General features: G+C 35.6%; 6 protein-coding genes across 7 annotated transcripts; 3 read left to right on the top strand and 3 right to left on the bottom strand.

Annotated features, from left to right (window-relative positions):
* On the bottom strand, positions 345 to 2,159 carry LOC104764004 (delta-9 desaturase-like 1 protein). Its single transcript, XM_010487429.2, has 5 exons — positions 1,788 to 2,159; positions 1,542 to 1,682; positions 1,271 to 1,411; positions 802 to 908; positions 345 to 703 (listed from the first exon to the last, which is right to left on the bottom strand). The coding sequence occupies exons 1-5, from the start codon at positions 2,097 to 2,099 to the stop codon at positions 505 to 507; spliced, it is 900 nt and encodes a 299-aa protein (XP_010485731.1). The 5' UTR covers positions 2,100 to 2,159; the 3' UTR covers positions 345 to 504.
* Positions 3,472 to 5,966, bottom strand: LOC104764013 (delta-9 acyl-lipid desaturase 1-like). Its single transcript, XM_010487440.2, has 5 exons — positions 5,499 to 5,966; positions 4,936 to 5,076; positions 4,718 to 4,858; positions 4,480 to 4,586; positions 3,472 to 3,882 (listed from the first exon to the last, which is right to left on the bottom strand). Exons 1-5 carry the CDS (start codon positions 5,826 to 5,828, stop codon positions 3,684 to 3,686), a joined length of 918 nt encoding a protein of 305 aa, XP_010485742.1. The 5' UTR covers positions 5,829 to 5,966; the 3' UTR covers positions 3,472 to 3,683.
* On the top strand, positions 13,535 to 16,162 carry LOC104764021 (probable transcription factor PosF21). Its single transcript, XM_010487452.2, has 5 exons — positions 13,535 to 14,029; positions 14,209 to 14,887; positions 15,049 to 15,181; positions 15,302 to 15,386; positions 15,497 to 16,162. Exons 2-5 carry the CDS (start codon positions 14,241 to 14,243, stop codon positions 15,901 to 15,903), a joined length of 1,272 nt encoding a protein of 423 aa, XP_010485754.1. The 5' UTR covers positions 13,535 to 14,029; positions 14,209 to 14,240; the 3' UTR covers positions 15,904 to 16,162.
* LOC104764029 (glucose-induced degradation protein 8 homolog) lies at positions 16,223 to 18,312 on the bottom strand. Its single transcript, XM_010487464.2, has 7 exons — positions 18,116 to 18,312; positions 17,562 to 17,703; positions 17,307 to 17,454; positions 17,144 to 17,219; positions 16,915 to 17,026; positions 16,732 to 16,823; positions 16,223 to 16,625 (listed from the first exon to the last, which is right to left on the bottom strand). Exons 1-7 carry the CDS (start codon positions 18,152 to 18,154, stop codon positions 16,581 to 16,583), a joined length of 654 nt encoding a protein of 217 aa, XP_010485766.1. The 5' UTR covers positions 18,155 to 18,312; the 3' UTR covers positions 16,223 to 16,580.
* On the top strand, positions 18,788 to 20,457 carry LOC104764038 (protein ENHANCED DISEASE RESISTANCE 2-like). 2 transcript variants are annotated; one of them, XM_019243310.1, is made up of 2 exons: positions 18,788 to 18,890; positions 19,358 to 20,457. In XM_019243310.1, exon 2 carries the CDS (start codon positions 19,373 to 19,375, stop codon positions 20,300 to 20,302), a length of 930 nt encoding a protein of 309 aa, XP_019098855.1. In that variant the 5' UTR covers positions 18,788 to 18,890; positions 19,358 to 19,372; the 3' UTR covers positions 20,303 to 20,457. The 2 variants fall into 2 exon arrangements, with proteins under 2 accessions (XP_019098855.1, XP_010485776.1); XM_010487474.2 differs by having other exon boundaries at positions 18,788 to 18,880.
* On the top strand, positions 21,133 to 22,654 carry LOC104764047 (B-box zinc finger protein 24). Its single transcript, XM_010487486.2, has 3 exons — positions 21,133 to 21,596; positions 21,801 to 22,121; positions 22,220 to 22,654. Exons 1-3 carry the CDS (start codon positions 21,414 to 21,416, stop codon positions 22,463 to 22,465), a joined length of 750 nt encoding a protein of 249 aa, XP_010485788.1. The 5' UTR covers positions 21,133 to 21,413; the 3' UTR covers positions 22,466 to 22,654.

Below are 22,743 nucleotides of genomic sequence, written 5' to 3' on the forward strand. Positions count from 1 at the left end.
ATATGTATATATATATATATATGTTAATTACGAGATTGTAAAAAGTTCTATTGCACTCGTGACGTGATATATACGAGGTTGGATTTTTTGTGGTTTGACGATGCATGTCATCCACAACAAAAATAATGAATGAGCGCTCGAAGCTGAATGCATGGCGAGAAGTCCGGGACGCCGTAATTTATTCTATAATGCATGCTATTGTTCAAAACTACTTAGCTAATATTCCTTTTTTTTAGCTTGAGACATCCAAAAGGGAGTCAAGAAATACCGGACATCTTCTGAAATCTTCTCGCACAAGGTCCGGTTACTCTTTCAAGATATAATGCGTTAAGTTTTATTGTTCATTCAGCGTGAAATGTACTCAGGTATTAAAATGTGTTGGATCACAACTAGTTTACAAGTTCATGAGAGAACAGAATTATTCTTAACCATTTAACATAAAATAACAAATGAGGGAGTGATATATGAGGTACACATATAATTTAGATAGATATAGAGCTCTAACTAACGAGCGAAAGCCATCTTGCGTTTCTGAGCATCAGTAGGCAATTTGACATCTGTGGCTAAACCGAGAGCCTGGAAGAACCGAATGAGGTACCAAGTTACGTCTACCTGATACCATTCTAGTCCGTGCCTAGCCGACGCCTCAAAGGCATGGTGGTTGTTGTGCCAGCTCTCTCCCATCGTGAATAGCCCAAGCCACCTGCGCCATTGCACATTCACTCAATATTAATCTCCCTTCAGTTCTGGTTATGGTTTAATGGTCTATATATAAAGAATAGAGTTCTTAAATAAAAATACCAAACGTTACGAGAGGTGTCTTTGGTGTTCCACGCTTGCGAACCCCAAATATGGCAGGCCGAGTTTATGAGCCAAGTCCCATGGTAACCTATTGCTCCCCCAACACCCTGTTGCCAAAAAAAATACCATATATATGTGCTAGTTAGTTAGTATGTTGGATGAATAGTGAAATACAAGAACAATAAAATATTCGAAAACAAAAGTCTTGCAAGGTGCTTTTAATTTAGTTTTAGTAGATTAATAAATTATTTTAGTGATTATATTTCTAACATGCGCAATGGAACCATTTGTCGGAAATATGATGTGAATGGTTAAAATAATAATGGAATTTTTTTTGTTTTTTTTTGCTACATCGTGGGATATATATTTCAAAACGTCAAAATTTTTGTATAATATTCATAACGTATAAACCAATTTTTTTATTTAACTCAAACGATTTGCACCCAAAAAAAAAAGATAGAGAATTTACCACGCCGCAAGTTAGGTAAGGTAGACCGCCCCAAAAATAGACGAGGCCCCAAAAGGTTAAGATGTGGAGACCAATTGTGTTTCTAAGAAACCTATAGAACCATTGTTGCTTTAAGTCCATCACGTTGTTACGTCCTCCACACTGTTTACATCGTAGGTCGTTCGCCATTAGTTATACTATATTTATATTCTGTTAAAATCTCATAATAACTTAAGATTTAATCATATAGATTTGTTGGGTTTAACTGTAGAGATTATAAATATTTTTCTACCTTTTCTCTAATGTAACTGGTGTCGAATATCCAAAAGACGTGACTGAACCAGAATCCTTCAATAGGGCTATGTGGGTCACGGTCTGAATCTGTGAACTGGTGATGGAACCTATGGGTGCTCACCCAATCTATCGGATGACCCTGAAAAGAAAAAATATATATAGACGTTTAATTTCAAAGGTAACGCACTGAGGGATATACGTTGGCTGTGTATCTATATTTGGTTATAAACGATATATAATATACCTGAAGCGCAAAAAGGGCAGAGTAAGCGAAGGGATATTCAAGCCATTTAGGAAGCTTAAAGCTTCGGTGAGTCAAGTTCCTATGGTATGAGAATGTAATGCTGAGACTAGTCACTATGGCAAGCATCACACCGAACTGGAGAGCCTCCCATTTGAAGTTAAACGGAGCCAACAGACACAATACATGAACAACCCCAACAGCGGAAGCTCTCATCAGATCGATCCGGGTCCATTTCCTGAAAAAGTACGCTCTCTTTTCCCTACGCAGCGATTTGCTTTGGCTGGAGTCATCGCCCTTAGTAGTGTCCCCCATTGGACCGTCGAGGAATATGGGTTTGTTGTTTATTGAGATATGATGAGTTATATGATTTTGACCAAGGGTTTGGTTATATAGGGGAGGAGAGGATGTTATGTTGATGTATTGAAGCTGAATGTCGTGGAGATTAAGGATTGTATCGGTGGATTTGAGTAATCATCACTACTTAACAACGAAAACATAAAGTTGCACACTCTACTTTAACTCGTATTTGCCTCGTCTCCAGATGAGGATGTAGCTAGGAAAACAACATGCATAGCCACTTGGTTGGCCTAACTTTTTTTTATTTTCTAAAAAGATATATATTTAATTTTATGCGTAACGATCCGGGTTTGATTGGTTAATCCGAGAATTAAGAGTTAAGCATAATAGGCACATGTGTAAATCTTGGGACATTTGTAATTGTTTTAAAGAATGGTTTTAAGGATGCTTTTACGTCATGAAAGACACGCAGGTTGATACCTCTTCACATTTAAGGTTTTGAAATTTGTAACCTTTAATATATTTAGTAACTGTCCTAAGATTGTAAAAGTACGGTGCAGTATATAATAAAAAAAATATAATGCATTGTCATTTTTTTATCAACTAGTATGTCACAAAAATTGTAAATGCAACTATTAGTAGTGGATATAAATTTGTTTATCTGTTTCTATTATAATCAGTATTATCACACACACACACACACACACATATATATATATATATGGATATGAATTTTTATATATTTGTATGCTAATCTCTTCTTGATTTTTTTTAAATTGTAGTTGTTATGATATATCACATACAAATAAATGAAAATTCTAATTTTAATTTTGAGCTCTAACATTTTCGGTTAGTTTGGAGTTTGTAGAGGACGATGGATGAAGAAATAATGCATTTTAGGTTTGGATGCGTTTTAGCCTTTTAGGTTTGGTGCTTCATTAAACGTTTAATTTTGAACTTTTTTTTCTCAGTTGAACATTGTATTTCACCCATTAAAACTTCAGTAATAGCACTTCTTTTTTACTTTTTTTTTAAAATAAAAGTCAAATCTGTTTTAAAAAAAAGGTGGAGGGAATTGGCGGCATATTGTGCTTTGCCAGGTAGCAACCATTTTGCTCTCTCTGGCCGTTTGGCCCGTTTCTGTTAACTCCGCCTAATCTTTTCTTGTTACTTAAAGTTACTTTTCTTGCATGTTCTCCAATAAAAATGAACCACGGCAAAATACACATCACCATAAGCCAATAATATATTTAAGTAAGAAATGATCATAATGTTGTTGAATGGAATTTGCAATTTACTAGTGTGATGTCATAAGTACCCGATCATTGTGTCATAAGTCATAATTGCGTGAGTTAGAGACAAACCAAAAAAATAGAAGACCGTGATAAACTTCATTACGCATATTAAAATTTCGTGCACATGGAAACAAACGTATCTTAATTAAGCAAGCTGGTTCAAAACACACCACAAGACAAAAACAACACCGCATAGCACAATATTACAAGTGTTACGTTTACCCAAAAAACTTTAAACGTACGTAGACATTAGCTAATACTTCAAACTTAATTGAGACGAGAAGTCGAATATATTCCATATTCTTCAACGAACCAATGCCATACGACGTCGTTGACTATCTGAAGGCAACTTGACATCAGTAGCCAAACCGATAATCTCGAGAAATCGGACGATGTACCAAGAGATGTCGATTTGCCACCATTCCAAGCCTTGTCTCGCCGATGACTCGAATGCGTGGTGATTGTTGTGCCAGCTCTCTCCAAACGAGAATACTGATAGCCACCTATATAACCATTTTAAACCAACAACACTTGATTAGTTTAATTTCTTCTACATATATGCTATTTTCCTCTCTCTTTTTTTAGAAAAAATAATATAAAACTTACTATGTTTTAACATGCATGCAGTAATAAGATGGGCCACACAAAAGAAAACACAATAAAAAAAGATCTACGTATATGTCGGGTGTTTTTCTGATGGTAAACTAAATGCCTTTGGAGTGGTCCAAAAAAAGGTATCCCATGGTAAATATTTTTAAAAATATATATATGTCTGTAATGGGATGGAAAAGAAGTAACTTTTCCTGTTTAGTCAAGTCATGCATGAACGTTTTTTATGGGCAATGTGCCAAGAGTAAATATTCTAATTGACCTTTTAAAAGAGAGGTAGTTGGTTGATGCATCTTCCCTTCCACCAATTCAAAATTCAAAATTAAAAAAAAAAAAAAAAAAAAAAAAAAAAAAAAAAAAAAAANCTATCACTGGCTAAAAAATGAAAATTTCAGTCTCTTCTATAATAATTCGACTGATTAAAAGTTGCACATATGTATACTCTCAATGACATTTGTTTATATTCATGATTGATTAAAGTTTCAACGTACCAAACATTACGAGAAGTGTCATTTGTCTTCCAAGTCCGACTTCCCCAAACATGGCAAAGTGAGTTGATAAGGCAAGTCACGTGATGTTCCATTGCTACGCCAATACCCTACAAATACGCCAATACCATACCAAAATTAGAATTTTTTAATGCTTTATCATTTATTATTTATAACTATTGTTACAATTCTTGTTTTTTTTAGGTAAAACTAAAATCAAAAGGCATAAAAGAGAAATTACCATTCCCCAAGTAAGAAACGAGAGACCGCCAAAGTAATAGAGGAGGAAACCAAATGCTAGAATGTGGTAAAGGACTGTTCTTTGAAGGAATTTATAGTACCACTGCCTCTTTAAGTCCTCCACATTTGTCCTTCTTCCACACTGTGCCATTACAACATTATATTAAATTTTAATTGTGATTAAAAAGAACTAATCTAGTACTCGCAAGAATTAATTACCTTTTCTACAAGGTAACCGGTATCAAATAGCCATAGGAGGTGACTGAACCAAAAGCCCTCATTAGGACTATGCGGGTCCCTATCAGAATCTGTAAACTGGTGATGGTATCGATGTGTGCTCACCCAATCAATAGGATCTCCCTAATTTCAATAACAAAACAAAACAAATACTCATAATGAGATGTGATATATAAGTGTTTTTAAGAATCATAGGATATGCGGGTGGGTCCATGAAATTATTACAACTAGCTAGATGTTTGATTATACATAAAAAACAGTTAACTCAACCAATCAGAACATAAATAATGTAAATTTAAAAACTAAAAAGCATGATATTATAGCTTGATTGTGACCAAAATCTAAGGATATAGTTAAAGATTGACGATGACCCGAGTCCTTCTGAACTAGTATAAACATATATGTGGAAAAATAACTAAATTTTTAAGAGAATAGGTAAGTTTTGCATTCGTGCATGAGTATGGATATGACGAAAATATATAAATACGAGGTTGGAAATTTTGCGGTTTCAATAATAAAATAAAAAGAAATGACAGAGGGTGAACCTGAATGGCAAGAAGGCCGCAATAAGCGAAGAAATACTCGAGCCATTTAGGGACTTTGAAGCTCCGGTGAGCCAGATTTCGGTGGTAAGAGACGGTGATACCGAGCCCACCCACGGTATAAACAATAAGGGCGACTCTTAAGGCCGGCCAAGTGAAATTGAAAGGAGCCAAGAGACATAGGAAATGCACAAAGAGGGAAGCAAAAGCTTTCACAATGTCCAATCTCTTCCACTTTCTTTCCCACATTGCCCTCTTCTTCCTCCCCTTCTCTGCCTTGTCTGCGGCCATTTTCCGGTGATTCTCCTCCTTCTCCAACGTTGACAATGACATCTTGTAGTAAACTTATGTATATAAACAAACGAGAGAGAGAGAGAGGGAGAGAAAACAAAAACTCTTAGTTAGATATGAAGATTGCAGAAGGAGTGTTGTAATGGTTAAGGTTTGTGAGTATCGTCCTTGTAATTTATAGTAGCATGGAGTGAGTGTGAAAAATGAAATAGAGTAAACTGACTTATTAACCGACGCCGTAATTTATTCTTTAATGCATGCTATACCTTTCTTTTATCCTACCTGTAAATTGTTGCAGTTGGGACGTAGTCGTTATCACTTCATTAACTTGCTCGATAATAAAAATATTATTATTATTGTTGGACTTGGAATCCATAGAAAGATGCATGCAACTGTGTTAGCATAAAGCTGACACAGCCCTCGATATTGATTTAGAATTGTGATTTACTGTATATACCTGTATTTTATGCAGTTCTTCTATTTGTAGTTTTGTACGACTATTTTTATTTTATTGGATGCTGATTCGATGTATACATCTATATTATAAATTAGGTTTTTTGTCACTTTTATTTCTTTGAAATATGTTGACTATCATTTAAAAATAAAATAAAATTATCACTATTTTCGTAGTATGTGGACAAAGCAACATCATGACTCCAATATCTCAAAACCCAATTAAGTAGCTTACGTGAGTTTGGATGAAATTAATTAATGCAATTGCTTAGCAACCATCTCATCCTGAGTGATAAGGAAGAAATGGAAAGCACATGCACAAATTAAACCACTCTTTTTCTTGAAGTTGGAAGGAAATAATTCACGTAATCTAACTTAGCAGCTATCTAATCTCCACAAATCAGGAAGATATGGATAGAAGAACATGCATATATTCCAAAGAAGACTAACGATTCTTTCTTGAATAAGCAAGAAATTAGATCGATTCATGTGACCAACCATCTAATCTCCAAACTAAGAAAGATATGGAAAGCACATGCATATATACTAGAGAAGACTAACTAAAGAGATTAAATAATTTTTGAATTTAGAAGAAATTCGTAGCAAGTATCCAATTTCCAATACTAAGCATTTAACAAACCAACAAACAAAAAACACAGAAGAAAAACTAAGAAAAAAATGGAATTTTTTTGTCACTGGCAAAAAAACGTTTATTACGGTGTGGCGATTCATATATCGTTGTTTACTTTACGGCGGTCATTAGAAGAAAAATCCTTAAATATATAAAGTAAAATATTGTCCATAAAAAAATCCTATTGAAATGTAATACTATAGAGAATTTTTATTAGTTAAGCGAATGTTTTAAATTACTCTTGAGAATTAGTGATTTAAAAGTCGTTTATGTGGGAAAGAGATATACAAACTTATGAACAAACTATTAACCTTTCAAACCAAAAAATGGAAATTATAAACAAATTGTTCGAGCTGACGACTACTTAGCTAATACGTTCCTTCTCTATGGTCTCTTTTCATTGTATCAGTAAACTGTTGCAGTTGGGACGTAGGCGACATAATGCTTCATTAACTTGTTGTAGACTTGTAGTAATAATTTTATAATTATTGGAAGCCCTAGATGCATGTAAGAGTGAAGGTGACACGGAGCTCGATATTGACTTCGTTTTTCTTATAAAAAAACATATTACGTGCACTTATTTATTATATATAGCTTCTACTATTTCATCAAACCAAAAATAAATGTACTTTAACGTATAACTTAGAAAGGTATTTGCTAGTTCAATAGATTCTGTGAAGTATAAATCTTTTTTTCCCCCAAACAATCTCAGTGGAGACTAAGTAAATAAATTTCAGTGAGAAACCTTAATAACCGACGAAACATTTAACAAGGTTGATTCATTTGGTATCCGATATACACGGTTTGGTCTATATACTTCTAAAGGATTTATTTTCAACAATTACAAATTGTATATATAGCAGCCATGTCTCTTAAATTAGCTTTTTTTGTTGTTGTTGCAAGAATAATATTCTTCTTCAGTTTGGAAGGAACAGGCGAACCCATTAAACATCCAAAACATACAGATGCATATGTCTCGTCGTGGCTTTAACAGAAAAAAAAAATGGTAAAAAAGTCTCGTCATAAAAAGAACTAACCACAGGATTGTCAAAAACACATGCTGCTCAAATAGATACAAGAAATGCATATCAAGCTCATGTAGAAGCTTATCCTATAGAAATTTCCTAGTTATACGATAAGAGATTCAATAGTCCAACAATAAATATTTATTAACTTGATATGAATGCAGAATACCTACATATTTTCTGCGAAACATGGATGGGTGATGGGCAAGTTCGACCCTCTTTAAATGCAAACACCATGTGTATGGCCATATTTTTCTTTCGGTATGTCTAAAAGTATACACGTAACAATGATTTTTGTATACATGCAATGTACGTATAAAAGTATACTCGTAACGATGAGTTTTGTATACATGCACACAGCACACAAATTATGACTTGTTGGTCCATTGAAACATCTCTATATAAAATGTATACCTCACCCATATTAATTCAGAATAACAGATTTCCGTGATATCTATCCATATCTTTGCAGTCTCAACATCGTAACGAGATAACATTAATTACTCAGGGCTTAGAAAAAAAAACATGAGTTCTTGTGAAATATATCGAAATTATATATAAGTTTTATGGGGTACCATAACACTGTAATTCTCTACCAGCAATCAGCTTAGCAATCCTAAGACATAAAAAAAAGTGAATCACGTAAGATCGGAAATTTCGAAAGAAAATGAGTACATTCAAATCACCACTGGGCATAGAATGTATAAACCATAGAGTACAGCCAGGCAATAGAATTATTTTGCAGATATAAAGGATCTAAGGAGTACCCACAAGCCACAGTGTGGTAGATTCAGCACCATAACTACAAAAGACATTAATTAGATTTGGGGCCAAAAAAGTCAATGATGCACCTGCAAAAACCACAAGGGGTCGACCCATTGTTTCATTACCTTTTACCATAAGTTTAAGTAACACCATTTTTTAAAAGAAAATTAACCTATTCTCTTAGGTTATAACATAAAAAGTAAATGAAGAATCACAGATCTCTATAACGTTTTAATTTCCTCTATTTCTGGGATTTTATATAATGACAATCTGATATGGGTAGGTGTCCATTTCGGTTCTCTCTGTTTTGCCTTCATTCAAGGCCATGCCTCGCCATTGATTGGAACCTCCTCTGAATCTCTGATACTGTTTTACTGGACTACAGAAATAAAATAGAAATTATATATCAGGCAAATTAAAAAAAAAAAAACATGATATTATATTCTATCATCATTTTCTTCTCGTGAAAATGAAAAGAATTCAAAGATAGTTTTATGACAAAAACACTGATCCAATGTAGAACAGGATCAGACCCTATCAGTTGTCGTTCCCTTGTTCGAAAAAAATCCTGATGTCTGAACAAGTTGGGGTTTGTGTATAATGTTATGGCTTTCTAAACACAAGTGTATATCTTCTTTAAGTACCCATGTAATCACTTTTGGCCGAAGATTCACCATCCATTTTAAAAAATACAGAACAAAAAATCGTAAGCAGCCGGTTTATAGCTCTTTTTAACTTACTTTGATCATGTGTGAATGATCACATTACCCAACTAGTATTAGATTACTCACACCTGATTAAAGAAAAAAGGGCGATAAACATGAAAAGAGCCATAGAAATATCAAATATGTGAGGTGAGCATATACTTTAATGTGTGTTTTAAGTAGATAAATTAAACATGTCTTTGTCTAGTAGTATAATTCATCTCCATAGAAACAATCGAAAACATGTTTTACGTCAATAATTGAAAAGCCGATGTTACTTTCTATACGTGCTTTATCTACCACGAAAACAAACACTTCTATAACTATACAAACATATGAACAAAAGATAAAATGAGCTACAGACAAATAAACCCGATATGCACCGCAGCACGAGCAAACACTAGACTCTGTACTTATACATCCCCGTCAAGCAGAATATAGTAAGTATTTAGAATTATTGAAGGTACGAAAGCAATCTATAGGTAGGGTAAGTACACTAATTAATTATCCAAGTAAAAAAAAGGCAAGCCACCCGTTACAATTCAGGACGATACCAACCCTAAAAATGTAAGATAAGACCCATCTTTATAGAAAACTACACTACTCTCCTATAAAATTTTAATGGATTAATAAGGAAATTACGGTAAATGGTTTCTTCTAGCTAGAACAGGAGATCTCAGTACCTCACCACTCACCACAGATGTGGGACTTGGATTGTATCCCAACAACGTATAGATACATTCTGAAAAAGAAAAAAAATAGTATTCGTAATCTGCTCTGCTATCTAGCTATTCCTATTAGATACTTTATTTTATTTTATTTGTTTAAAAAGCGGATATGAACATATGAATCGAGTTGTGATATGCTCTGTTTTAAACATACACTGCTATACTGTATATGTTATACGTTTTGTTTTTAAAAAGCAGATATGAACATATGAATCAATAGTTCAATACGAATATTGAATATGGAGTCATATGTATCTGATAAATAGTTTGCCCAACCCTATTCACATTGTCGAAAATGATATTTTTGGAGTAAGGAATTTGCTAAAAAATTACAGAGCTGAAATTACTATATAAAAAAATATGTTTAAGACAAGAAGAAACACGTAATGTATTCCGTAGTTAGGAAATGAAATGAAGTATGGCCAGAGGAAAGTAGCTGAGACTTGGAGAGGAGAGTAAGTGCGGCCATTCAATTGTCGATGGGTGAGAGAAGCTGATCATGTTGTGTTTGTGTATGATCCTTTTCGCTCTAAACTAGCCCATAACTGATCAAGCCCACTCCAACTTATTTGGAAAGAACATCAGACCATTTTATCAATCCATCCTCCTCATTCAGGAACCAACAACAATTAGTTATTTTTCACCATATGAATAGATGTTTTTGTCCATGTATGGCACATAAACTATATATAATACTAGATCAAAACTAAGTTTAGAAATACTAATTATTAGATTTTTTTAAAAAAATCAAGTAGTTAACGGTCCATATTTATGATCTTTCCAGTTAGAGTTCGACTCAAAGTCTCAAACAAATCACATGATCCTGCATAATTGTTGGTGCGGGATTTAGCACCCCGACATACCGAACTAAACCAGAAAGATAATTTGGTTATTTAACCGGGAATCCGGTTAGGAACTCAATTAGGTCATTTAAGCCCAATTCGGACGGAGGAAGCCCAGCCTTGAAGGAGAAGAACCGACTTCCACTTCGTCCGACGGCCGACTCAAGAGATAAAGCAACTTTTCTTATTTCAGTTCGTCTCATAAGGGAAGTTAATATATTATGCGATCTATGAATATGTATAAATAGGGAGAGATTTCTCCATGGTAAGAGATCCAGGAGGGAATACAATTATTCAGTTCTCTTCTTGTTCTTAGTAATCTAAACCCTAATTCTTCGAAATCAATTCTCTTTCTTCTAATTTCAAAGCTTAGATCGGTTTTCTAGAGAGATTACTTTACTGAATTTGTTTTTCCCCATAAACAAATTCATTGTGGAAACCTAGTTTCTACAATAATAGACATTGAGATATATATGAATCGAAAATAAAATCATCGGCTTGTTTTTATAATATGAACCATATACAACTCATGCATCGTCGTCGTGTGCTCTTGACTATCTTCCTAGATATATCATATATGGCTGCATTATTATAGTTGATATGCTTCATCTTCTTCTTTGTTTTTGATGGCTTGATATGCTTGATTTTTCCTTTGGATTAATAATTTTTGCATGTATAAAAAAATAACTCTATGTATAAGACCGTAAAACCATGACTATTCAAAGTTCAAACTATTTTATGATTTTATCTCTTTAATAACTAACTTTAAAAATACTATATTTCAAATGATTGAAAGACATCATACGTAAGCCAAGGAAAACAATATCACATGGTTTCAACTTCTAATCCATTGCATTGGGATGTCTTTCATTTTTTTAATAATAGAAATTTTTTAAAAATAATGTTTTAATTGTAATTATCCAGAGATCTGTGTCTCTGCCCAGATCCTTTTAGGTACCTTGAGACACCAAAACGTGTCAATAATTCATTGGTTATTTTTTGTTTTTCCTTTTCCTTTTCTTCATTTGCTCCTCCCTCCCGATACGAACGAGGAAAAAACTATTCGCATAAATCGATTTATCAAAATCAAGGATTATGGAATTGGGGTTTTCTCGGGAGTGAAAGATGATCCGGAAAAGAACTTTCAAAGGATTGATTTGAACAAATCATGTGGCTTTCTTTCTTAAAAACCCAAAAATTTCCCATTCTGTTTAAAATCTCCTGAGATCGATTCTCCTTAGCCGAACTCAGGTTTTGTTTGATCGGCTTTTTTGATTTTTTGATTTTTTGATTTTTTTTAATTCAGGGTTTATGATGTATTTATCTCTACAATCCTGCAACCTGTTTCAATTGCGGTTAATTTCTGTTTGTTTGATTGTGACTTTGATCATTGTAGCGGTTTTGAATTTGTTGTTGGGATGTGTTTTCTTTTTTTGGGTTCATACTCTCTTTGGTATTTGACTTAGGCAGTTTGCAATTAGATTTCTGGGAAGTGTAGTGTTTGATTGTTTGAATGGTGTCATTGATATTTTAATTTTAAGTTCAGTTTTCCCCAGTTTCAGTCAGGAGTCAACTTTGTAGATATTGTAGCCAATTTTGGGTGGGTATACCTTTGACCATAGGACAATTGGAATTTTATTGAGATCTTGGTGTTACGAATTATGACATTACCGTGTTTGTTGATTGTACCAGATGATGATGAAACCATAAGTGTTGAGAGTTTGTTCTGGTAATAAACTTATCTCTTTTGTCATTGCGTTTCTCTCTTTTTAGAGTCTTGAACATCAAGCTCGTGATTGATTAACCATAGTCGTACGTAAACAGCTAGCGTCTTCAGTTTAGTTACTGATTTAGTGGATCCAGAGGCTTATAATATATGATTTATCTATATGAGTTAGAGGCTTACAACTTCTTCTCCTGGCATTGACAAAGAAAACGCACGACCATGGTTCTTGTTTCTTTCTTGTTTATCACTATGTTTGGTTCTTATCTCTGAATCGTTTCTTTGAAATCCTATGTTTTAGTTTACAATATTAAGTCTAATGGAAAAGAGAAAAGAGTTGAGTGATGTTCAGTTGGTTCTTGTTTTAAGTCTACTTTGGCTCTTGTTTGGTTCAGTTTTAAGTATTGTTTGGTTATGTTTAATTGCCTTTTGTTTGGTTCTGTTATTTGTATTGTTTGGTTCTGGTTTAAACTATTTGTCTTTCTTGTCTTCGCAGGAAATCCGAGAAGAAGCATGGGCGAGTGTCTGCTTTATAACTAAGTGGTTTTGTTCTTCTTTTGTTTTGTCTTCAGTTTCGTTTGTTTCTTTGTTCATGTTTAGATGGAAAATGGTTTTGGTTTGTTTGATTGTTGCTTGTAAAATAAGTTTTCTGATTTTTTTAAAAAAATTGACACCCAAGGATGACTAATGGAAGGACAAAACATAAAAACAAGGATATGAAGATCTAAATTTAGATTAATATTATTAAAAGTGATTTGAGGAGGTGCAATGGATTTGCTCTTAGTAATTTCCCTAATAAAATAATTAGAAAGTCGTCAAATTTAATCTATATAAAATACGCAGCACTAGACGGTCCAACCAAAAATTAACAACCACGTGAACCAAATTTGACGAAACCAATTCGTCTTCTGCATCTTCATCACGAACCAGACATCTAATCATCTTATTCATCCAATCCAACGGTCAGTAACATCACTCATAGCAACACGATAAAGCACGGGATTATTACCCAAATTCCGACCAAAGCAGTAAAAAAGATTGTACACAACACTTGTAAGTTCCACCAGAACCAGACCGATTAAGTCAATACGACGTCACTTCGCAAATCTTCCGATGCACACTAGTTCCTTCCACGAATCCTTTAATGGAGAGAGAATGAATATTCTTCTTCTTCTTCTTCTTCTTCCTCCTCCTCTCTCGTAGGATCTCTCTGTGTTTTCTCCGTCTCTACTCCCATTAGCTATCTTTACTCACAGATTTTGAGAATTTTCCCAGATAATTCCTTTATTTACCTTTTTCTTTGGTTTCGTCCATCTCTCTTTGGACCGTTTTGCTACTTTGGTTTCTGGAGGCTGCTCACTACTAGATCTCTGTAAGTTATTGAAAAGATCCCATCTTTCAATCTGCTTAAGGGTTTCTCTTTAGCGTGTGTAAATTATCTAGGGTTTGTTTTGATTTAGGGCTGAGATAAAGCGTGTGAATTGTGATAGCTTAAGATTTAATCTTTGATAGCTATAGTATACAATATAATTGAAAATGATGGTTCTGCAGATTAGTAGGGTTTTAAGGTCTAAGTTCTTGGAATGGATAAGGAGAAAGCTCCAGCACCACCTAGTGGAGGTCTACCTCCACCATCAGGTCGTTACTCAACGTTTTCACCAAATGCAAGTAGCTTTGCAATGAAAGCTGAATCATCGTTTCCTCCTCACTTGACTCCAACTGGGAGCAGCAGCGCAGATGCTACTAACCGGTTCAGCCATGATATAAGCCGAATGCCGGATAATCCACCTAAGAATCTTGGCCATCGCCGAGCTCATTCAGAGATTCTTACTCTCCCTGATGACTTGAGCTTTGATAGTGATCTTGGTGTTGTTGGTGCTGCTGCTGATGGACCTTCTTTCTCTGATGATACTGATGAGGACTTGATGTATATGTATCTTGATATGGATAAATTCAATTCTTCTGCTACTTCTACTTCTCAAATGGGTGAGCCATCTGAACCTGCTTGGAGGAATGAATTAGGAGGCTCCACTTCTAACCTTCAGAGTACGCCTGGTAGCTCTAGTGAAAGACCGAGAATCAGGCACCAACATAGCCAATCGATGGACGGTTCAACAAGTATCAAGCCTGAGATGCTGAATGAAGATGTCTCTGGAGTTGACTCTAAGAAAGCCATCTCTGCTGCTAAACTTTCTGAGCTTGCTCTCATTGATCCAAAACGTGCTAAGAGGTACATTTTCTATAATATTTGGCTGAGATTGTTGGACCTTCCTTGCTGATAGCCCTATGCAATGTTCCTTTATTTTACCGAAGACAGATCTTTTATCTTTCATTTGTGTATGTTTGCTTCTTTGTTGGAGAAGATGCATGACCTGTTTTATCATTTGATAGGATCTGGGCAAACAGGCAGTCTGCAGCAAGGTCAAAAGAGAGGAAGATGAGATACATAGCAGAGCTCGAGAGGAAAGTACAGACTTTACAAACAGAGGCAACGTCTCTCTCAGCCCAGTTGACTCTGTTACAGGTTGGGTAAATTAGTGTTTTAGGGTCCTGCTGACCAAATTTAACTCTAGGCTATGATATTTGTTAACATATTGTAAGCTTATGGTTTTTAATCTTGTTCTCTTTTCTTCCTTCTTTTCAGAGAGATACAAATGGGATGAATGTTGAAAACAATGAGCTTAAAATACGAGTACAAACAATGGAGCAACAGGTTCACCTACAGGATGGTGAGGATCTTCCTCACAAACACTTACATACAGACTGATAATTCTTACCATGTTTCCTTGCTAACTGTCGTGAATGCTGAACTTATTGGTCGTCTTTCTCTATTTGACAGCGTTGAATGATGCACTGAAGGAGGAAGTCCAGCATCTTAAGGTATTGACGGGGCAAGGTACATCAAACGGTGCACCAGTGATGAACTATGGTTCTTTTGGACCAAACCAGCAATTTTATCCCAATAATCAGTCGATGCACACCGTCTTAGCTGCACAACAGTTCCAGCAGCTCCAGATTCAGTCACAAAAACAGCAGCAGCAACAACAACATCAGCAACAACAACAGCAGCACCAGCAATTTCAGTTTCAGCACCAGCAATTGTATCAGCTTCAGCAGCAGCAGCAGAGGCTTCAACAACAGGAACAACAAAACGGGGGCTCAGAGCTAAGAAGGCCCATGCCTTCTTCAAGTCAGAAAGAGAGTGTGCCATCGCCTGATCTTGAGGCTCCCTCGACAAAAGACTGAGTGTAGACTGTGTTAGTGTCCAATTTAGCAAGTTACTCTTGAAATATCTCCTTTCTCATTGCGGGCTCATGGATTTGGGATTTACTGCATTCTAGAATTAAAAACAAGAAAGCTTAGAAGTTGCGTGTTTAGAAGTTGTTAGGGAAGTCATTGTTCCTTTGTATGATCCTCTCTTGAAAAGTTCTTGGATTTGGTCATTTGGTTAGAACTGGGGGTAGTCCAAGTCTGTAGTCTTTAATCATATTCATATTCTTTCGCTTTTGTTCATTTTGATTATTTGCAGAGTTTCATTTGGTCTTCGCTTTGAATGTCTGCAAAGAATCTTGAATTGTGGGTGTTCTTTACCAAAACATAAACGATAGTTACAAAGTTAAATATGTTTTCCAAGGATTTGAATCACAGATTTATCGACCAAACTCGCACAAAAGTTAAGGAAACAATTTCCCGATAGAGAACTGAACCAAACCAAACCAAACAGATACTGCCCTTCACGTATTGATTTCCTGCAACAGCAAACCGGAACTCTCTCCTGTGGCCATGGAAGACTAACCTTGTCTCCATGTTTGCTGGAGATGAAGACAGATTCAATAAATGGAGATGAGCAAAGCCTTTAGGTATTTACATGACAATGCTTAGCATATCCTCCTCCTAGCAAACTCTGGAGTAGTCCCCCAATCTTAGCCTTTGAGAGAATCCTTCAAAGAGAATGGAGGAAACGCATCCTATCATAAAACATGAAATAGCGTATTAACACAGGCACATACTATTTCCAGGGTGTTTCTACACAATAATAGATAGACGGATAAACTACTGAAATATTATGATTACTTTGCCGTTCTCCTCAGTCAAGTATTGTCTGACAACTGTCACATGTTGTATGATCCTTTCCATTGGTGTGTAGCTTGGTTGGTTTGTGTGTTCTAGACGATGTGAAGAATGAGTTAAAACTTGCAATTTGTAAAGGTCACAGGAGGCTAGAGAATTTATTGGAGGTTAAAAAAAAGAACTGACCAAGAATTGTGCGGTTGAGATTATCGGCAACCTGTTGTCGGTATTCAGAGCTCAAGAGATGGAACAATGGGGATTTCTCAGGGTCATCATAAGCCAGCAATGCCATTGCGTCCTGCCGCAGGAAGAACAAGAACAAGTCTCCCATCAATTGGAAAAACATAAAAAACGTAATATGCCAAGACATCAGGAAAGATATGAATGTTAGGGGTCAAACAAGATTCAGACTAACTTCAAGCTTTTCTACGTATTTATGAACCGTCCCAAAAGGAGCCAATATTGTCTTAGCAAATTCAATAGCTTCATTGCTGCACATGGAGAGAACCATTTCAAGATTCTAGGGAACATAAGAAACATAATTCCTCAACGGAAAAGCAATCATAAAATATTCTAACCATTTCCGAGCACAGACTAGCTCAACAAAATGAAGGCGTAGAAGATCGAAGTGCAAATCCTTGTTTTTCTCAAGCAAGTCTTTAGCTAACTGTTCAGTTAGTTCAACAGCCTTCAATGCCTTCATCTCCATTACAAAATGTATGATTTCTGAAATCAAAACATATACACACAGACAAGAAGAGTGCATAATAAGCATTCGTTAATCAGCAGTGTAAAAAAAAGAAAAAGGTAAGAAAGAAAAAAGTCGTAGAGACGTTTTCTTCTCTGGATATTATCACGATCATCAGAAGGTTGTTTAACACCAGTACAAGAAGCGAGGGAGTCTGCAGTTTCGTTGAAGCAGTTGTGCAGAAGATATGACATTACAATGCTGTGAATATCATTATCATCCACAACCTGGTCAACAAATACAATCCTTTAGAGAGGATAAGGTAACAGTATACACAGCTTGAGGATATGACATAGCAATTCCAAAAATCAAAGAATCCTCTTTTGTACTTGAATAATCCAATAACACGAGTGAAACTACAAAAATTTGGTTGCAAAGCTAAAATTTCAACAGTTGTCAAAGTAGAGTAAGGCATTCATGTTTTAAAGTTTGAGAAGACTAGGGAGGATCTACGAAGAGCGACCAAATACACAAGACGATAAGCAGAAATGCAAAAACCTAGAGAATAATCGATAGTAACACAATCGAATCGAATGAGAAAGCGGTAAATGATCAAAAGCGCAGGAGCAGGATTGTTATTCCGATTTCTGGGAATCTCGAGGGAACATGTTAAAACGCAGAGAGAATAAAATAACTTACGGAGTGTTCGAATTGACGAGGATCCATATCAGTGTACATGCTCCACTCGACGGACGGTGAGAGGAAGTAAAAATTATGATTTGCCGTCGCCGGAGAGGAAGAAGCGAGGGTGAGATGGCCCAATCCGGTGGAGGCGTATGACCGGAGAGAGAAGGAGAGGCGCCGATTAATAAATAAATATAATAGTTACGATGTGCGAGGAGAAAAATATATCAATACTATATTTTTTTTAATTTATATTATTAAGTAATGTCATTTGGATTTTTTCCATTTATTTTCATTATTATTTTTAGAAGGATAAAAAGTAGTAGTAGGTCAAAGCTAACATTAATTTCCTTTCAAAAAATATTACTTGATTAGAGAGGAACAATATAATTTAGTTTTATTTTTAGAGTATTCATAAAAAAGAACTATAAATTTTGTGTTAAATCCAGTTGATAAAGTTTAATTTTAAATATAAGGGAGAAAAAAAAGTTTATTTTAAATTCTAAATAATTCCAGTTGGAGTTTATAATAATAAAAGGAGATAATAAGATAGTAGATATGAACAAAAGCGTTACGCTAGCGAAGAATTTAGGATCTCTCTCTCTAATCACAGCTGCTTCTTCTCTCTGTTTCAATAATCCCAAAAAAACATTAATAATAATATAGGATTAATCTTCTTCTTCTTCTTCTTCTTCTTCTTCTTTTTCTTTGATAACTTTTCATCTTTGAATTAGGGTTTTTGGAGGATCCTCCTTGTCTTCTTCGACTACTGCTGATAAGGTGGTTTATAGTTACGCTCCTTGTCCTTTTCCTTATATTGTGGAAGATTCCTCGTATGAATCTCTAAAACTTGTTTTCGTTTTTTTTTTTCTAGGGTTCGATTGCTCTGTTTCTTTTAGATCAAAATAACTTTTTTAATCCCCTTTCCTCAATTCCTTGTTCTACTTGGTGTTTTATAGATGATGATTGAATGTTGAATTCAATTAACTAGGCCCCGTGTTTTTTTTTTTGTCTTTTGTATGTTAAATTAACAGATCATCAAGGGCTTAGGGTTTCTACGAAATCACAAATCATGTGTGATTGTGTTGAATTTTGATTGTGATTTTAATCAATTTACTAATTTGATTCTAGTTTTCTGGTGTAGCTTTGAATTGAACCTCAAGTTACCAACACATTGCTCTCATTCTTGTTTCTTTGAGCAATCTTGTCTATTTAGACTCCATTGGATTACTCAAGGGTTTAAGTTGTGATTTGCAGGTTTTGTTACAAGATATGGCTGGCTCTGTAGGCGAAGAAACTGAGCCAGAATGGATTAAAAGAGTTAAATCAGAAGGAGCTGTTCCATGTCTTAACCCAGATAACTGCAATAACGGTTGGACTACGCCATCTCCTGACACATTTATGGTTAGAGGACCAAACTATTTCTCTGACAAAGCTAAAATACCTGCTGGTGATTTCCTTCTTAAGCCTCTTGGTTTTGATTGGATTAAAGGTCCTAACAAGCTTTCTGAGATCATGAGTTATCCCAGCAGCCGTATCAGGAAAGCTATCGATGAGGTGACTCAAACGAATGGAACTACTAAGCCTTTTGTTTGGGCATTCAATCTCCAGCTTCCTCACAAAGACAATTACAGTGCTGTGGCTTACTTTGTTACCACTGAGCCTATTCTTGAAGGATCCCTGATGGATCGGTTTCTTAAAGGAGATGATGGTTTCAAGAAATCGAGGCTTAAGCTGATTGCAAATATAGTCAAAGGCCCTTGGATTGTAAGAAAAGCTGTTGGAGAGCAAGCCATCTGTGTGATTGGACGTGCACTGTCTTGCAAATATGTTACAGGGGATAACTTTGTCGAGGTTGATGTTGATATCGGTTCGTCAATGGTCGCCAGTGCCATTGTTCATCTCGCCTCTGGCTATATTACAACATTGACAGTTGATCTAGCGTTCCTCATTGAGAGTCAGACCGACTCAGAGCTTCCGGAAAAGCTATTAGGAGCTGTGAGATTCTCTGAGCTGCAGACTGAGTCAGCCAGGTCTATTGAACTGTCCAGTAATGAGGATCAAACTACCTTAGAGCGGTCTAGCTGGTGGAAATCAATTGGTAATGGATTCTCTAATCTGCTTAATCAAGATACAGCAAAAATGAACAATACTAGTTCTCATGGGGATATCCACAAGGATGAACATGTACAGAAGCTGTAGGTGTTTTTTTGGGAGTAAAGCTTCATCAATTCTTTGAATTTCTTCGATTTTATTACCAAAGAAAAGCAAAACTAAAAAGAATTCTCAACTCTGACCAAAACTGCAAATGTGTATAGATTGGTTTTTTACTAGTATGGATAATCCAATTCATGTGACCCAAACCATGTCAAAATTTTCTTCTAGAGTGCGGATCATTTTTTTCTTTCTAGAACAGGCTTTTAACATTACGCGTGCCATTTGCCAGTATATTTGTAATCGTTTTCATGATTGAGAAAAGCAGCAAAAATATCGAAAGAAGAAAAAAATATCTGATCGAATGGTATATAGTACACAACATGTCATTATAACAAAGAATAAATTCACATGTCCATATCCAGATTACGTGTAGTGGTCGTGTAGTATTCCACTTCTGAGAGAGAGTCTCACTTTTGTCCAAACTCTCTCACTGATGATTTGATTGAAACCCAACTCTCTCTTTACTTATACTTCATGATGAAAGCCCATTTTTCTATATCTTTCTTGTATTCCTTATTAGAAAGTTCAGTAAACTTGAAATTCAAGGCAACAAGCAACAGCTCGCAAACGGAGATTAAAAGTTAAAAGAAAAGTCTAGTCGAATTATTTGACTGGTGAGTGGTGAGGAGAACAAAGTAACAAATCCAAAAATCTCTCTGCTGACATAATTATATAAAGCAAAAGCAAGTGGTGAATATATAAAAAATAATATCTAGAAGGAGAGAGGACGAAGGAGAGCCACAGAAGAAGCGTGGGACCCACGGGACCTTGCTGGAAGAAGCAGAGTGTTTCCTTTTGATACGCAGAAACAGATTTTCAGAGATTCATCAAATCCCCTCCTTATCTTCTTCTTTCTTCTTCTCTCTTTCATTCATTATCAACCATTAGCTCACCAACCAACTTGTTGCATCTCCATTTCTGTAGGCATTTCTCATAGCCTTTCCTCAAAACCTAATCTTCTGTTTAGCTACTCTAAGAAGTGCCAGACAAGCAAAACAAACATCCTCTGTTTTAATCATTCTGTTTCTGATTCTGATTACTTCCCCTAGTATCAATCAAAAACCTCTGTTTTTTTTTATATTTGCTATATTTGAAGATGAAGATACAGTGTGATGTGTGTGAGAAAGCTCCGGCGACGGTGATATGTTGCGCCGACGAAGCTGCTCTCTGCCCTAAATGCGACATCGAGATTCACGCTGCTAACAAACTCGCTAGCAAGCATCAACGCCTTCATCTCAACTCTCTCTCTACCAAATTCCCTCGTTGCGATATCTGCCAAGTAAGTCACATATAGATCTCTCTTTCTCAAGGTTGTTATTGATTAGATCTCGTCAAAGATTTGATAGATTAGTTAGTTTGGTTATAAAGTTGTGATTTTTATACATGTTATAGAAGAAACTGCAGCAGATTTGTATTGTATGTATGCCTTGTTGTTTAAGAAAGACTAGGGTTTGCTCATTCGTTATGCTGTTATGACCTGCAGGAGAAGGCAGCTTTCATTTTCTGTGTAGAGGATAGAGCTCTGCTTTGCAGGGATTGCGATGAGTCCATCCACGTTGCTAATTCTCGATCTGCTAATCACCAGAGGTTCTTAGCCACTGGGATCAAAGTAGCTCTCACCTCAACTAGCTGCACTAAAGAGTTGGAGAAGAATCAATCTGAGCCTTCCAACAACCAACAGAAAGCTAATCAGGTTCCTGCTAAAACCCCAAGCCAGCAGCAGCAACAAACTTCTTCTGCTACTCAGCTTCCGTGGGCTGTTGACGATTTCTTCCACTTCTCTGATATTGAATCCACTGATAAGGTAGACATGAGATTGATATTCACTCATGTTAGATCATTCTCACTCTTTTTGTTTGTAGCAAGTTTGATATTGACTTCTTCTTGTCTGAAATTGAGCAGAAAGGACAGCTTGATCTTGGGGCCGGGGAGTTAGACTGGTTTTCAGATATGGGATTCTTTGGTGATCAGATTAATCAGGAGGCTCTTCCTGCAGCTGAAGTTCCTGAGCTTTCTGTTTCGCATTTAGGTCATGTTCATTCATACAAACCCATGAAGTCTAGTGTTCCCAACAAGAAGCCGAGGTTTGAGATCAGAGATGATGATGATGATGATGAGGAGCACTTCATTGTTCCTGATCTTGGCTAAAGAGCTATTATATGTAAAACTATGTGTAGACATTCTTCAATGTATAAGAAGAAACAAAAACAAGAAACCTATCTGCAACTAAAACAAGAAACCTATCTGCATAAGAATGATGTATCAATGTATGGAGTTAATGTCATACCTATAGTTTTGTCTTTTAAGTCGTGTAAGATATGTTGAGAGAGCTTATCACATATCTCTTTTTCGTTTTTGTCCAAATCTCTGAGATGCCTGTGTGTTGAGTTTGTTCATACCTCTTGAACATGGTAAATGCTTAATGC

This window comes from Camelina sativa, chromosome 3, assembly GCF_000633955.1.
Source record: "Camelina sativa cultivar DH55 chromosome 3, Cs, whole genome shotgun sequence".
Classification (NCBI taxonomy): Eukaryota; Viridiplantae; Streptophyta; class Magnoliopsida; order Brassicales; family Brassicaceae; genus Camelina; species Camelina sativa.